This window comes from Lethenteron reissneri, chromosome 25 (genome assembly GCF_015708825.2).
Source record: "Lethenteron reissneri isolate LAM-NWPU_2019-01 chromosome 25, ASM1570882v1, whole genome shotgun sequence".
NCBI classification, from domain to species: domain Eukaryota; kingdom Metazoa; phylum Chordata; class Hyperoartia; order Petromyzontiformes; family Petromyzontidae; genus Lethenteron; species Lethenteron reissneri.
The window spans coordinates 1,422,145-1,437,851 of record NC_083803.1 but is presented as its reverse complement, the minus strand read 5'-3'; the positions used below and the strand labels follow the sequence as shown (position 1 = coordinate 1,437,851).

General features: G+C 47.7%; 1 protein-coding gene across 1 annotated transcript in view; it reads left to right on the top strand.

The window, feature by feature from the left end:
- Window positions 1-15,707, top strand: part of LOC133346982 (platelet-derived growth factor receptor alpha-like) — a 52,655-nt gene that overhangs the window by 19,916 nt on the left and 17,032 nt on the right. The window contains exons 6-16 of the mRNA XM_061558844.1: window positions 48-175; window positions 2,820-2,997; window positions 3,857-4,409; window positions 4,788-4,903; window positions 5,476-5,614; window positions 8,702-8,853; window positions 8,951-9,109; window positions 9,592-9,686; window positions 10,665-10,797; window positions 12,649-12,741; window positions 14,770-14,880. Of these exons, the coding sequence (XP_061414828.1) occupies window positions 48-175; window positions 2,820-2,997; window positions 3,857-4,409; window positions 4,788-4,903; window positions 5,476-5,614; window positions 8,702-8,853; window positions 8,951-9,109; window positions 9,592-9,686; window positions 10,665-10,797; window positions 12,649-12,741; window positions 14,770-14,880 (1,857 nt within the window). The remainder of the gene's footprint in view (window positions 1-47; window positions 176-2,819; window positions 2,998-3,856; window positions 4,410-4,787; window positions 4,904-5,475; window positions 5,615-8,701; window positions 8,854-8,950; window positions 9,110-9,591; window positions 9,687-10,664; window positions 10,798-12,648; window positions 12,742-14,769; window positions 14,881-15,707) is intronic.

The following is a 15,707-nucleotide window of genomic DNA, read 5'->3' as shown; positions in this document are numbered from 1 at the left end:
TCCGCTGACTGTGTGTGTGTCTCCGCTGGCTGTGTGTGTGTCCACAGTCTCACAGCTCCATCCCGTGGTGGACTCGCCACGTGCCGTGGTGCGGCGTGGCGACACGATCACGCTCACGTGCACAGTGACGGGCAACGACATCGTCACGTTCACCTGGAGACACCCTCGCAAGCCGGTATGACACTTGTACTTCGGCTATTATTATTATCATTATGTGCGCTTCAATTCTTATCTTATCGAAACGCAATTTTATAGCGCCTTAGCTAAGGCGCTTTACAGAGAATTCCGACCGATAAAACACGTGGATGTGATGGTGGAGATGAGGTGAATGAAATTGATGAGAGGAAGCAATGGGGGCGAATCTGTGACGATTCGTGAATTCGGTGAAAGCGAAATTGATGACAGTGAATTATGATAAATGGATTGAATGAATGGGGAATGAGTGATAGCGACACACAGTCACGGCGGCTCGGAGATGTTCTTCTCCCTCGCCTGGGATGCACGAGGTCGTGGGTTTGATCCCAACCCTGACGCCTGCTGCTGTAGATTTCCCGTGGTCACTTGGATTTTTCTCCGGGTCCTCCGGTTGTACCCTTCACATTTAGAAACAAGCGTTTAGGTTATTTGGTTGGTATACATTTCCACATGATAAGCCACTTCGTTGAGCGATCATTTGTGGTCAGGTCGCTTCTGAAAAATAGCTCTATACATCTCAGTGTGCCTTACCTGGTAAAATAAAACATCGTTTTTTTTATTTATAATGAGAATTTGAAGAGGGAACAGTAACGGTGGTGGTTATGAGGGGGAGATTAAGGGTCGTGGGGTGAGTTGGAGGTAACAATAAACTAGTGAGAGGAGGTGCCTGTGACTGCTTAATGTGGAGAGGGACGTTGGTTCCAGTGAAGGGGGGCGAGAAGAGAGAAAGAGTGAAAGCGTGGATTGACGATGTGGAATTGTCATTGACGAGCAGTGAGTAGAAGTGGCAGGATTCATTACCCGATAAATGCCCATTGGGCTTATTTTGTAATGTACACTTTGTGATTAATCTTTCATTTGGGCTATAAGACTCAGAGGGGCCAACTTACGCTCCGCCAATTCCCGCACCTCCGATTAGCACGGTCGGCTACATATGGTGCAAAAAAAGTTCAAAATACGGTACATACAAAGCATGTCATGAGCATGTTGGCAACTATTGCTGTATTTCATGCTCACAAATTATTTAGAGGGGGAGGGGGGCGACTGTGGGGGGAGGGGGGGGGCTGTGGGTAGAGTACCCCCCACTTCGAAGACCAGGACTTTGACCGGCAACATTGTCACTGTTTGAAGTTTTACGCAACGATGTTGAACATTGGGGTTTTATTGTGAACTTCCCTAAGACAAGATCGACGACAGTTGGAAATAGGAATGTAGTGAAGGACTTGACGTGGCAATGTGCCATGCATATTTACGCAGGCATGTGCCATAATGCACAGAGGGTTGCAAGAATCAGATCAAGCGACGTAGACCTTTAGCAGGGAATGCTTTCTTGATGGTCTAATCACATCAGTTTGGAAGAGTACAGTGGTCACCCCGAGTTACAAGTTGAGGGATTGAGGCTGGAGTGATATCTGTGTCACTATGCGATGTCAAAACATGCACTTTAAATCAAGGGAAAGAAGGCTCCTAACCTCTGCACACAGGGACATTCAGAGGCTACTCGTAGTTATGTAATGGGTTCTGGAGACACTTGTAGAGGTAACTTCTTTATTACAATACAACACTCCAACAGTCCTGATACTCTGTTACAGCCTAGGAACACGGCCTAGGAACACAGCCTAGGAACACGGCCTAGGGGCACAGCCTAGTCTGGCTACGCTTTCGGGTCCTCCGGCTACAATTACCCTAGGGGAGGCTACCTGACCCGACCCAGCCAAGGTGCGGGTCTAGACTCTGGCTTCCTCAGAACTCGCCCTTACAAGGACGTAGAGCCGGGAGTCCCAGAGTCCCACCACTGGCCCGCACAGCGTCCCGGTCCTTAGAAGGACAAGCGGGACGAGGGGGTCCAGGGTCCTAGCTGGCTGGTCTTGGGCCTTGAGCTGCGACTGGCCCCCGATCGGCCAGGGAGTGGCCCTTTTATGCCTCTTGCCCATCGAGGGGTGGGGTTGTGTGTGCCCCCAAATACCCCACAGAGCACACGCAGCCCCCCCGTTGGTGGTGCCAAGGGGCTTAGCTGTCTGGGATCCTGGGATCCCAGAGCCTGGCGCCGAGGGCTTAGCTGTCTAGGATCCTAGAGCCCCCAGCAGCCCCTCCCCTCTTGGGCTGGCACAGTGGCCCTCCCCTGGGGGTCCGAGGTACCTGCAGATGGGCCCTGTCCACCACTGCTGGTAAGTGTGGCCCACCTATGGCACTACAGTTACATGGAGCGATTTAGGGAGACAACTTGACAGTTTAGAGTCGAACATGGAAAGATAGTATTGAAGATGTCATCCGTAAAAGAAGGTTACAATGGGTAGGGACACACATGCAGTGTGGAGGAGGGCAGGTTGCCGAGACTAAAGGGAATACCTAAAGCCAGACGTTGGCAGACTGTAACAGCGGAACTTGACCAGTGGGTGTAGGCCTTTAAAACAACAATTGTGGGATTGAGCGGAAAGATGGGAGAAACAAAACGGTGTGGTGTGGTGGAATCATCAGAATTGGCCATGATGGCCTCTTGCTCTTCACCTCATCCTCCACCACAGGAAACACGGAAATATCACCGCCTTCACAGGAATGATGCCAGTGGAGATGCGCACCATGCAATGCCGACTCAGTGTTTGTGGTGGGTGGTGTGTGCGCAGGTTGATGGGGACACGTCGCACACGAGCGTGCACGAGCGGCGCATTTCTGGCGGCGGCATGCAGATCGTGCACACGCTGACCGTGCCGCTGGCCGACGAGCGCGACACCGGCGTGTACACGTGCACGACCGAGAATTCGTACGGACAGGCGAACGAGAGCACTCACATCACCGTGTTGGGTAAGCGAACCGCCGATACGTACTCCGCACACAGACAAAGATCTCCCGTATAGCCTTTATACAAACTGTTGGGGATAATTCTGTTAGCGAGCGCCTATGAAGGCTGGCATGGTATGCATAAATATAGGGGTGGGTGGCCAGTACCATGTCCGACCGCCTTTTCTCCCCAGCGACGATGTTTGCACACCTTACCAGGTACTCATTTGAGGCTGAGTCGACCTTGGGGAGGACGAAGACGAGTTCAGATATTTGTCAACGATGTTGGCTGTGAGCGAGAATCGAACTCTGGTTGACAAGCCAGGACGTAACACGTGATGATATGGCTAGTAGTACTAACAGCAACCATGCAAATACAAAACGTTGTAAATGTATTGTACGATTATGTCCAATTATAAATGAGCAATTAATATTACTATATCATAATTATTGGATATATGAATGCTCACAAAAATGAATGCTAATTAAATTGAATATAATTATGGGCCGTCCATAAATGACGTCACGCACCTGGGGGGGGGGGGTTCGAAATATGACGTCACATCAAAATGCGAAACTTTAAATAAATATAGACAACACGTTCTACTTAATTAAATAGACTTTTTAATAAATGTTTTCTCCTACACCATCAGAGTGCAGCGCCACATTAAATATGCACTACAATGACAAGCGATTTGAAGCATGTTTTATTTTGGGGGGGGGGCAGAGCTTTGTGACGTCATATTTGAGGGGGGATCTGACTTTTTGTGACGCCGTGTGACGAAGGGGGGAGAGGGGTCAAAAATCGTCCAAAATCGCGTGACGTCATTTATGGACGGCCCCTAATGTGATCATCAACTTACATTTACTTGTTCTTCCGCAGACAAGGGGTTTGTCCGCGTGCGGCCTCACATTGGCCCCGACGAGTCTGCAATGCTCCTGAGTTCGCCCCTCTACGAGGTGGACATCTTCGCATTTCCACCTCCTCTCTCTGTCTTCTGGACAAAAGACGGCAGACGCTTGTTTGACAAGAACAAACACCGCCATCGCCCAAACGATCAGGCTCAGTTCGCTCGTCACCACCAGGAAGGAAAGCAACCGACCGAAGGTAGCGGACCGGACCACAAGCGCCGCAAGCAGACGGGTGACAGCAAGACGAACGATAACCTCATAACGAGCAGTCGGACCAACCCCAGCCGGAGCGATGCTCAGAAAATGACGGACGCTCGATTCGGGAGGCGCTTGGAGAACGACAGGCAGACTGCTGCGAGTGAGCAGACTGGCGGAGGTCCGTTCCGTCGCGATCGAGCAAGTGAGCCTGCGGACAAAGCTGCGCCTGACAGCCAACAAGACGACAAGAAGGGGTTGCGCTCCGGCGATCATGGAGACAGCCACGCACACATTGGCTTTGAAGCTGTAGATCCACGGAATAACCAGTGAGTGATGCTACCTGAATGCACCGATTGTAAGAACTGTACGACTAATATGGCCATGCACTACAATATCGTAGTTCATGCAGAGATGCAGGGATGCTGTCAGGAACCATTCGAGAGTAGGACAACCCCACACTTTCACAATGTGGCTGCACCTCCGATTGGAGATGCACAAAGTCTTCTGCGCACACTCGCCGCTCGTTTGAGCTTCGAGACACAGAGGGCTTTTTTATTTTTTAGATACGCGATCTTTGTGTGCTTAATACTTAAGTGTTTAGTATCTGAATCGTTCGTGGTGGCAGTGACGACGCTGGGCATTTCAGGCGTGATGGCCGTGTGTGGCTATTGTGACACTGCGATGATTGTCTGGTGACGTCACAGTTACCGCGGCTGGCTGGGCCTCAGCCGCGTGGCGCTAAGCGATGAAGGCCTCTACTCGATCGTGGTGGAGAACAGCGATGGCAATGCCAGCTACAGCTTCTACCTGTCCATCAATGGTAAAACGCCCCTTTTATAACGAGGCGTCAACATTGCCACGGGTTTCTTACGCTTCATGAGCTACTGTTGTGTATTTACTGTTGATTTGTTTTTAATTATAAACACAATTTTTTATTTGTATTCTCAAAATAAGCACAACAATCTTTCTTCTGCATTTTTTTTTGTTGGAAAATCTACTGTTTGTCATATCGCAGCATCACAAGATCATGATCATCACCAACATTTCAAACCCCTGCCACCACTGATCTCGTCCATCAGTGTCATGTTATATAATCCATTCAGAGAACCCCTTAGCGTAAGGAACCAGCTAAACACTGTCACAAAACCATTTCGGCAACATCATTGTTTACAAATATGTAATTTGACGTTTTCGTGACTGCAGGGATCCATACTCTTTGTTTTCTTGCTGTGGTTGTCCCACGAAACGTCGTGATTTAATTTATTTTATTTTATACCTACATGACTTTACCGAAAAAACCAAAGAGTATGTATAAATATGTAATTCAACACAAACATCACGTAGGACGATGGCACCAGTGGAGGGTCGTAATTATGGCGTTGACTCTCTCAGTGCCAGCAGCCATCACGAAGCTGTCGGACAACCCGGAGCAGGGCGACAATGGCTGGCGCGGGGCGCACCGCGTGGTGTGCGTGGCGCGTGGCTCTCCCAAACCACGCCTCGAGTGGTTCGCCTGCAGCCAGCAGCACAGGTCGGTAGCAGCGCCGAGCGGGGGAAGCCCTCGCGCCCACGGCTCTGCTTGTGTTAACTCAATCCCATTCCGGTATCCTTCATATAGTACGGTAAGGGCAGACCCCCGGCAGACGAACACCTGACTTACGAACATCTTTACTTACGAACGAGCTTCCATTGGATAAGTATTTTTTAGCCAACGTGATTGCGCACTTGCGAACCAAACCACGGAACAATTTACAGTGTTACGTGCAAATGTATAATATTTCTTCTTATTTGTGAGTTCAACAATGCTTCCATTTTTGTTGAACCATAACACATATTTTAACACTGACCGTATGTGCTTTTAAATACGGTACATTATTGTGTTCTGACTTACGAACCGTTCGACTTACGAACGGATCTCTGGAACGGAACCATTTCTGAATTCGGGGACTTCCCGTATTCTTATATCTCACAGGAAGTCGATGTGCATGTCACGTGTGAGTGGGGTAAAGTATGGGTCCTTCTACTTCTTCCAAGAAGTCTGGCCCAGCGTGGAAAAATCAATCCACCAATGTTTATTTGTTGCACGCAGCATCCCGTTTAGCCACTTCGGGGCCGTCCATATATTACGTCACGCACCTGGGGGGGGGGGGTCATACATTTGTGACGATGTGTGACGATGGGGGGGGGGGGGGGTTTGAGAAACGTCACGTCAAAATGCGCAACTTTAAATAAATATAGACAACACGTTCTGCTAAATTGAATAGACTTTTTCATAAATGTTTTCTCTTACAACATCAGAGTGCAGCGCCACATTAAATATGCACTACAATGACAAGCGATTTGAAGCATGTTTTATTTTGGGGGGGGGGGGCAGAGCTTTGTGACGTCATATTTGAGGGGGGGTCTGACTTTTTGTGACGCCGTGTGACGAAGGGGGGGGAGGGGTCAAAAATCGTCAAAAATCGCGTGACGTCATTTATGGACGGCCCCTTACCCAGCTAGTTTGCCAGGGAGATCCGTGGTGCATCAGCACAGAATAAAAACAACATCAAAGTGATCTGTCCAAAGGAACAGGCAACATCGGAACAGAACGCGTCAGAGATGTAGGCATAAATTGTGCTTAAAGAGCCAAAATGAACAATATTAAGAATAGGCAAAAATACCCCCTGTAGGGGTCCCCTTGGAGTCCCCTCTCGTGGAAGCCCTTCTGCCAGCGATGCTGTCAGCAAGCAGGGCTGTGCCTCACATCTTTAAATAACTAGGTTAGCATTCATTCAGATTGAGTCTTTTGCAAGGGTGACCTGGGACTACTTTGAATTGGGCAGCTTTTATTAATGTTCGGCCGTCACATAAGTGTAGTGACATAAGGGGGGAGGGGCTGCTGGGGGCTCTGGGACCCTAGGCAACCCAGACGCTTAAGCCCCTTGGCGCCAGGCGCTAGGTTCCCAGGCAACCCAGATGCTTAAGCCCCTTGGCGCCACCAACGGGGGGGGGCTGTGTGTGCTCTGTGGGATATCTGGGGGCGCACACAACCCCACCCCTCGTTGGGGACGAGGCATAAAAGGGCAGCTCCCTGGACGATCGAGGCCAGTTGTAGCTCAAGACCCAAGACCCAAGATCAGCCATCTGAGGACCCTGGGACGATGTGAGGGCCAGTGGTGGGACTCTGGAACTCCCGGCTCTATGTCCTTGTGAGGCGAGTTCCAGAGCGTAGCCAGAGTAGTGTATTTAGGCTGTGTACCTGGGCTGTGTACCTAGGCTGTAACAGAGTATCAGGACTGTTGAAGTGTTGGATTGTAATAAAGAAGTTACCTCTACAAGTGTCTCCGGAACCCATTACACAAGCATGCAGCAGTGTACTCTTGCGAGTGGTAATTTAATGTTTAGCCTCAGCATGAATTTCCAGTTGATTAGGATTCATAGTCAGCCTTACTGAATACCAAGTCTCTTTTACTATTTTACTACTTTGGGTGAGTCGGAAAACCCAGAGTAGAGTAATGCACAACACACAAAAGTGCACGGAGATATGTGATGAACCTACTTTCTGTTTTGCTGACCACAATAACCCTGCAGATTAGATGTCTATACGCATGACCTCTGCAAAAATAAACAAACTCTGACTACAACACATCTTTTAAAACATGTTTTATATATATTTATATTATATAAACACTGTTTTTTTATACTCCCGCGTGTGTTTCGTTTACGACCGTTACATACCCTGCGCTCGTTCTCTGTAATGTCGACGTTTTTGTTGCTGCTGCTGCTATGCTCACGTAGCACTACAGATCTCCAGTGTTCCTTAGCCGGGCAACTGCCTAAACGGGGTCATTCGTGTTGCAAATCAAAATAAACTCGGCTCTATTCCTCTCTGGCTCTTATTTTGCCACTCGGTTATTCTTCGTTATCTTTGTCCTTTTCATGCACGGCACCTTGAGACACTGTGAAAGGCCCCTAACAAAAGCAAATGCTCATTATTGTTATTGCCGAGTGTGAGATCGCAGGCTGCGTTATCATGCCCAGTGACATTGCTGTGGTGGAGTGGTCAGCTCTCCCAATCAAATATTCGGAATTGCTTTGCAGTCTCTCTAGGATGCCATTAATGAACCTTATGGCGTATTTTTGGCGACTCCATCCCACCGCGCAACATAAACGCCGCAACCCATCTGGCGCGGATCATTCTGTTCTCATGTCGTCCAAGCGCCAAAGCGAGGGCGAATCCGCAGAAGAAACAAAACGTTTAAACTTTGATTAGCACATCGTGCAGGGCTCGTCAAGAGGAATAGATTGCCGTACCGTTTGCCTTCAACAGACATAAAATGACGTCGCAACGCAGTTTATGCGAGAGCCGGGGGCTTATGGAAATTTAATTGTGATTTGTGAATGAGGCATTCACTGTTTAATAGGGAGCGGCAAGAAGGTCGTGCACAGAAATGGCTTGCCCAAGCCACCGCTAGCTCTACCAATACCATCCAGAGGGTTGGTATGGCCTACTCTTCCACACTGGCCAGATGTCTTGGAAGAGGCGGGTGTGCGCACACTTTACCCCACCACACGCAAAGCTACCATACAACTGTTTAATGTGTTTGTTTATTACTGTGCCTCATCCCTCCCCCAGTTGCACAGAAACAATTCATTGGACCTTGATCTACGTCAGCAATGCCACAGCTCCTGCAGGGCTAGGCTCAGGCCTGCCAGCTGACGCTAATTCAAGCCGCAGAGCCAATCCAGCTGCTGGCTTCGACTACAGCAACGTGAACCCAGACAAAGGTTCCAATGAGCATTTCCATTTAAAAAAATGACCTCACTCATCTGCTTCAGCGTTTTGCCCGAGGAATTAACGTCGCTGCCACGTTCTGTATTGCAGAGGGTATATCTGTGCAGGAGTGGGCCGATCCCAGCAAGGGGATCAGCAGCAGCACAATCACCTTCGATCCCGCGACATTGGTGACCCCAACCGCTGTGCGCTGCGTGGCCACAAACCCCTTCCAAACTGATGAGCAGATCCTGTCCCTACTGAACACGGGTATAGTCACCACCGTCACCACCACCACTTCAATTCACAACAGTGCTTATCATCACCATCATATTACTTTTTTTTATCAAAATGTCATCAGTGCCGATTCGAGTCGGACTTAAACAAGTGATGGGGCATTAATCGTCTCCGCTGACGATCTTTCGCCACTGGTGGAAATTCCTCATTCAATTGCTGTTGACTTATCTCAGAGGAGTTACCTATGTTATCCCGCCTAGATGGATGGTGGGCCGAGTTAACCCCGCTCTAATATTAGAACTTGCAATCCACTGTTTGTGTGTCAAAAGCACTGCAACCACAGCTCCAGCGGCCTGATGATATGAATCGTCACAATAACACTTTCGTCATGAACACGTTCTGAATGTTTGCGACTACTGTGCAACGATAAACTCAATGTAATGAGCCCATCACGGAATGTCTTGCGTGCGTGTTGTTTTGTTGCTTGGCAACACGTGGTGACGATGATGATGAAGACTCCAAGGTGGGGCTCACAGTGCTGTCGGTGGTGCTGTTCCTCCTCGTCCTTTCCATTGCTCTTCTCGTCGTTGCCATCGTCATTTGTAATAGGGTAAGTGAACGTGGCCTCCACCTTCGTGTGGGGACTCTGGAGTGCTGTGGAGGACCGTGTCTCTCTCTTCTGCTCTCTACGGTGACCACGTGGTGGCTGTTGACGAGGCTGGATAGAGCTCTTCCTCCCCCCCTCCTCATTTATTTTTGTCCGGTCACAGCGATCGCTTCCTGTAGGAATACTTCATTCTCGTTTGAGTCCTGCTCTTTGCTGTCCATTTACCTCTCGCATGGAAGTCATCTTGCTCCTTCCACGTGGCAGTGGAAGGCGGTTAGTGGATATTTGTTGATCTCCATTATTTTTCCATGTCTATAGAGGACGATACTTGTCCAATACAACGCTCTTTTTCAGTCATGGTCTAATACTTATATTACCACAAACACAAATAGCAATAGAAATAAATAACTTAAGAATATTACAGATTATAGAATATTAATGTTTCATTATTGCTCTTAACCGATCACGTTACCATGGCATTACTAATCAACTATCTTTGCAAGATCACAACACCTAAAATTAGATTTAATAGCATTATTATAGCAACGGGAATAAATGGCAAGAAAAGCCTTGGCGCAACACGTCACCTATTATATACAGTATATACATATTTTCATTTTAGATCAGCATTATTGATGAATGCATTGAGTTTGTGTTAATTTTCTTTAGAGAGAATATGATGGGGGTTTTTTCCCAAAAGTATTTTATAAACAAAACGATGCAGGTACATAACACAGAAGATATGTAAGGGGGTTGACACCAGCACAAACACATTACGGATTACACACATGTTTCAATAAACTGTTTCAATGAACTCTACAACCAATATGATGCATTTAACTTGCACATGTTCTCTAATCCACCATGCAGTGTGCACTCTGCCCACTGCGATGCAGCTGCGGGAAGCGTGCCACTGGCTCTTTTTCTCACGTGTGTGTGTGTGTGCGTCCGTGCGATGAATGCGTGGCTTTGCCTGCGCAGAAACCACGTTACGAGGTGCGGTGGAAAGTGATCGAGTCGGTGAGCCCAGACGGGTGCGAGTACACGTACGTGGACCCGATGCAACTCCTGTATGACCGACGCTGGGAAGTTCCCCGAAGCACTCTGAAATTTGGTACGAACGCACAGAGACACCATCACCGACAGGAAAGGAAGATCTCACCGTCATGTTGCATCACGTTTTAACGGCGTTTGGGATGGTGCCGTGGCGTAACGGTTAGAACTTTGGGTGTGACGCCCATATATTGCTAGTTTGATCTCCATGGGCAATTAAACAACGGGGAATATTTCGTAAATTCCCCCTCTCATTCCCTCAGTCCATCCAGCGGTATAAATGTGGACACCACTGTTTGTTGACTGGCACGTCGCGTTTGGTGGGGTAACGTGTGGGTGCTCCCACCAAGACACCTGGCCAGCATGAATGCATGTTGAACTTCTGTCGCACCGTACGTAGCCAACTTTGCTGATCAGAGGTGCGGGGGAAAGCCAAGCAAACTAAACACAGAAGCAGTTGTGAAGAAACGAGTGTGGAAGAGTAGCCCAAAATATCATCCAGTTGAGGCCCTTCTGCCGGCAGTGGTGTGAGCAAATAATTGCAGGGCTGCACCTTTACCAGACAACGTCATGCTCAATAGTGTTAGTAAACCTATCAGAGAAATTGCGTTGAATGTGAAACGTGACGTTTGTTCAGTATGGCAACGCCAGCAAATCCTAGAAATAAAAAACACGTAAGCTGCCATCACAAAACATCCTTTGGTGTATAAACCCGTTCACAAGCGTAGTCAATGTAAGCACGTACACATTCACTCATCAACCCATTGGGAAAGGCAATGTTCCAGGCATGTACACAGTATGACGGAAAACAAATACACGGGGAAATCAAATGCAAAGGGGAATTCCCCACCATGACTTAAGTGACCAAAGTAAGTCCGTGATGAACTTTCTGTGAGATATGATTTGTGATGCTGTATAGACAACTGATGCCATTTGTATGTATTCAGTTCATTAATATTATTAAATTAACTAATAATATTATCAGATTACGTAATTTCATGCTCATAAACATATATTTCAATATATGCATCCACCGTATAAATATGTATTTAAATAACATGTAATAAAAAAAAGCTGGTGTAGCATATTAATTGTGCACTATTATACGTACTTAATGCTTCTGAATTTTATTTTAAAAATTCACTTTACTTTAAGTGAAAACAAACCAAAAGAATTCACACTTACATTCTAAAAAAAAATTAAACTTGGTGAAACTTTGCAGAATGTGAAATTATAACAAATTGTGCAAACTTTTCATCTCTAAGTATATTCAATATTCAGGTTCGAATTAAGAGCTTACTGGACCTTAACCCAGGGCCATCTGAGCCACCCCTAACTGTGCAAGTCCGATTAGCCACGTACAGTGTGAAAGGAGTTCAACATACACAATTACAACTTACTCCGGACCCCACTCTCATCTTCCCTGTAACTTGGCAGCTGATCGAGCAGCAGCAGCCTACCCTGTATTTCTCACAGTCGGTTCAGGGCAGACAGGGCTTCCCAGGACCTTGGTCCATCCCAGCCCTGTAGCGTGACCTAGTTTAAAATGAAGCATTAAAACACTCAGGGTGGTGGTGGTGGGGGGGGCACGACACAATAAATGTTAAACAAGCGCTAAACATATTAAACACCAAACAGCATTGGTAAGGATGTGATTTGCTTTCATCTATCTTGCATTCTGCTCTCGCTCGCAAAGTTAGCCGTTGTTAAGGAGAACCTTGAGTAAAAACCACCACTGGTGTTCAATATTGTAGGAAGGGGGGCTGAGCCCTCCCTCCGAAGCGACAAAGCTGGCCAATCTCTCATCCCCGAATTGAAATTTGAGAGCTATGGAAAGCCCTGAATCCTGGATAGGTGGGCTAACATAATTTATCAGGCATGCTTGTGATTATTATCATCCCTCTTCGAACAGGTCGGGTCCTGGGTTGTGGCGCATTTGGTAAAGTGGTTGAGGCAAGCATACAGGGCACGGAAACTCCGTGCGTGGCTGTCAAAATGCTTAAAGGTAACATTCTCGCGCATGCACGTGCATACATACACAATAAAAACACGTTTACCAAATCCACATATAATTGTGAAAACATTGTAAAAGTACATTAATATAAAGGTCAATTTAAATGAACTTAGAAAATACAGTGTCAGCAATCCCTCTATATAATATAATTTTACATTTCGATTTAAAGCTTTCGTGACTGCAGGGATTCATCTTCTTGGTTCTTTCGGTAGAATGGAAATTCTACGTGACTTTACCGAAAGAACCAAGAAGATAATTTAACATGTACGCTTTTACAGCCAATATCAGTTCAGTTTCAGATGATTTTGAATTACCCTGTGAGCCAATTAACTCTTAAATCGGGTTTCATCAACAAAAAACAACACCGCCGTTTCTCCGACATACACAACAATATGATGATTCAACAATTGATTTTTGGATAAGGCCACATTCTGACTTCCTCGATTTTGCCCTGAAGATGCTTGGCACAGTTTTAAGCGACGCGTTATGTCTAATTGCTAAATTTGGTAGTGATAATTCTTCTAAACTTACTGGCGTGTGAAACACTTGTACAGTACACATTAAAATTTCATGTTTGGCTTTGTCGGGTGCTTGAAGAACTTATGCCACAAGTTTGGCCAGGTTATTATGTGGCCTAACGCAAAACATAAATTACTAATCATATTTGTTTATAGTTACTATCACTGTTACTATCGCAACAAGAGTGACAGTAACATAGGGGAACATCTGAAGTGGCTCCACAATAGCAGCCCATTTGAACAAATGAGGTTGCATATTATTTTTCTAAATTATTTTCGTTCTGTATGATTGTTTACCCAGGATAGCCTCGCTGAGTCTCAAGACTCCTTTGCAGGAGGGTCCTGCTGCGTTTCCGCGGTCGGGGGCAGGGTTGCTACGTCTAATATAAATTGAGTCATTTGCAGGTGATACTGGTAGGATCCACCTGGTTCCACCAGCCCACAGGGGATTATTGTGTCCGTCCGTTCGTCGTGCATTCAAAAATGGGAGGGGTGGGGCTGGGTGGAGAGGGGAGGGTGGGGAGGGGCTGGGTAGGGAGGGGAGGGTGGGGAGGGGCTGGGTGGGGAGGGTGGGGCTGGGTGGGGGTTGGGAGGGGTAGGGTTGGGTGGGGAGGGGAGGGGCTGGTCACCCCGTGGTGCCCTTATAAAACTCAACGTTTAACCTACTCACGCCGGCTTGTGCCCGCCCTCACAGTCGGCCATATTTGTGAAATACACCACGCCGCTGTTAACCCTGGCCATTGACCGAGCAACCCAACGTTCCTACCAGCTCCCTCCGCAGGAATGTGATATTTCAGCCTTGGGTTTTGTATGCCTGACAACAAATGAAGGGATCCTTTGACCGTACCTCACCATGCAGGTCAATATGGGTTACTGAAGGGGATGCGCTGAGGAATGGTTTAGGGGTGCCACGGTGGCTAGGAGATGTTAACTACCTCGCCTGGTATACAGGAGGTTGTGGGTTCGATTTTCTCAGGGTCCTCCGGTTTTTCCCTCCACATTTAGAATTAGCATGCGTTTAGAGTATTTGGCTGCTACAGTAGAAATTCCCACATGACAAGCCACTTCGTTGAGCTATAATTTGTGGCCAGATCGCTTCTCAAAAGAGCTGTCTATCTCAGTGGGCATTACCTGGTAAAAAAAAAAATGTTTATAGTTTTCATTTATAGATATCACTCACCAATAATGTTTGCCATGCGTGGGAATCAATGAAGATCTCCTGATTTATAGTGCAGACCACGATATCAACTCGCAAGTGTGTAAGGTTTTGCACTTGTATGAATAATTGTGTCGCATCCAAAAGAGGGAACACGCCCTAGAGGATGTCCGAGATGGAACGACGAAATCTGTGCGGATGTCACATGGATAGTTGCATCGTAGGACCGCGAGAGATGGCGACGGCTTGGCGAGCCCTTCATCCTGCAGCCAACAGATCACAGCTGCTACTGATGATGATGATGATGATATAGTCTTTGTGTGCATGGGTCGTTGTGTCTCTCAGCCAACTCGTCCATGAGTGAAAGGAGAGCGCTGATGTCTGAGCTGAAGATCATGAGCCACCTGGGCGCACATCTCAACATCGTCAACCTGTTGGGGGCCTGCACTGTGGGAGGCAAGACGACTTTACGTTTCTTTGTGTAAACACCAAGGAGGTGGAGCGATGAAAGCAGTTCATGTGCGAGTGCTAGGTGGATTATTACATTGCAGAGGTGGCAGCAGCTTGGGGAGGCCTTCATCCTGCCTGCCTGTGCCGCTGCTCCTCTATTTTCAGTCGTCCACCGTTATCTCTCTTCGCTCTCCTGTCGCCCCGCATTACACCTCACGGTAGAACTCTCCGTAGCAGCGCGACTCACAACCTCCTCTTCTCTACACCAAGGACCATGGTCACTGCCGGGCGTCGTTTCTCCGTGGCAGCCCCCGCCGTCTGGAACGCCATTCCGCTGCTGCACATTCGCAGCAGCGTTCAACCTACGCCGACTTTTAAGACACTTAAAGGCCCCACCTCTTCACCTGGCTTTCGCGCGACATTAAGCTTGGCTCCGCGCCTTAAGAGTCGCGGTCATTTATCTCCGTGAAATGTTGCGTGCTTTATAAATTGCATTCTTATTTAGCAGTGAATTGACCAGGGCTGATGATAATGATGATGAAATCACCGGATACAGCCATGGCAGAATGGATCGCAAAATAGACTTGCAATGCAGAGTTTTGCTGGTTTGATCTCCCGGCCTGGCAGGTGAAACAATGGGCAAGTTTCTGAAATCCCCCCCCCCTCCACTGCCTCTATCCACCCAGCAGCATAAATGGGTACACCATAGTTGGTCTATTGGCAGGGGTAACGTTGGGGACAGTGTGGTGGTGTAAAGTTTGAGCACTGCCACCTCTTCCGAGTCAGCGAGCCAGTGTGGGAGAGTGTTCACATTGCCCTAGAGAGGGGCTCTC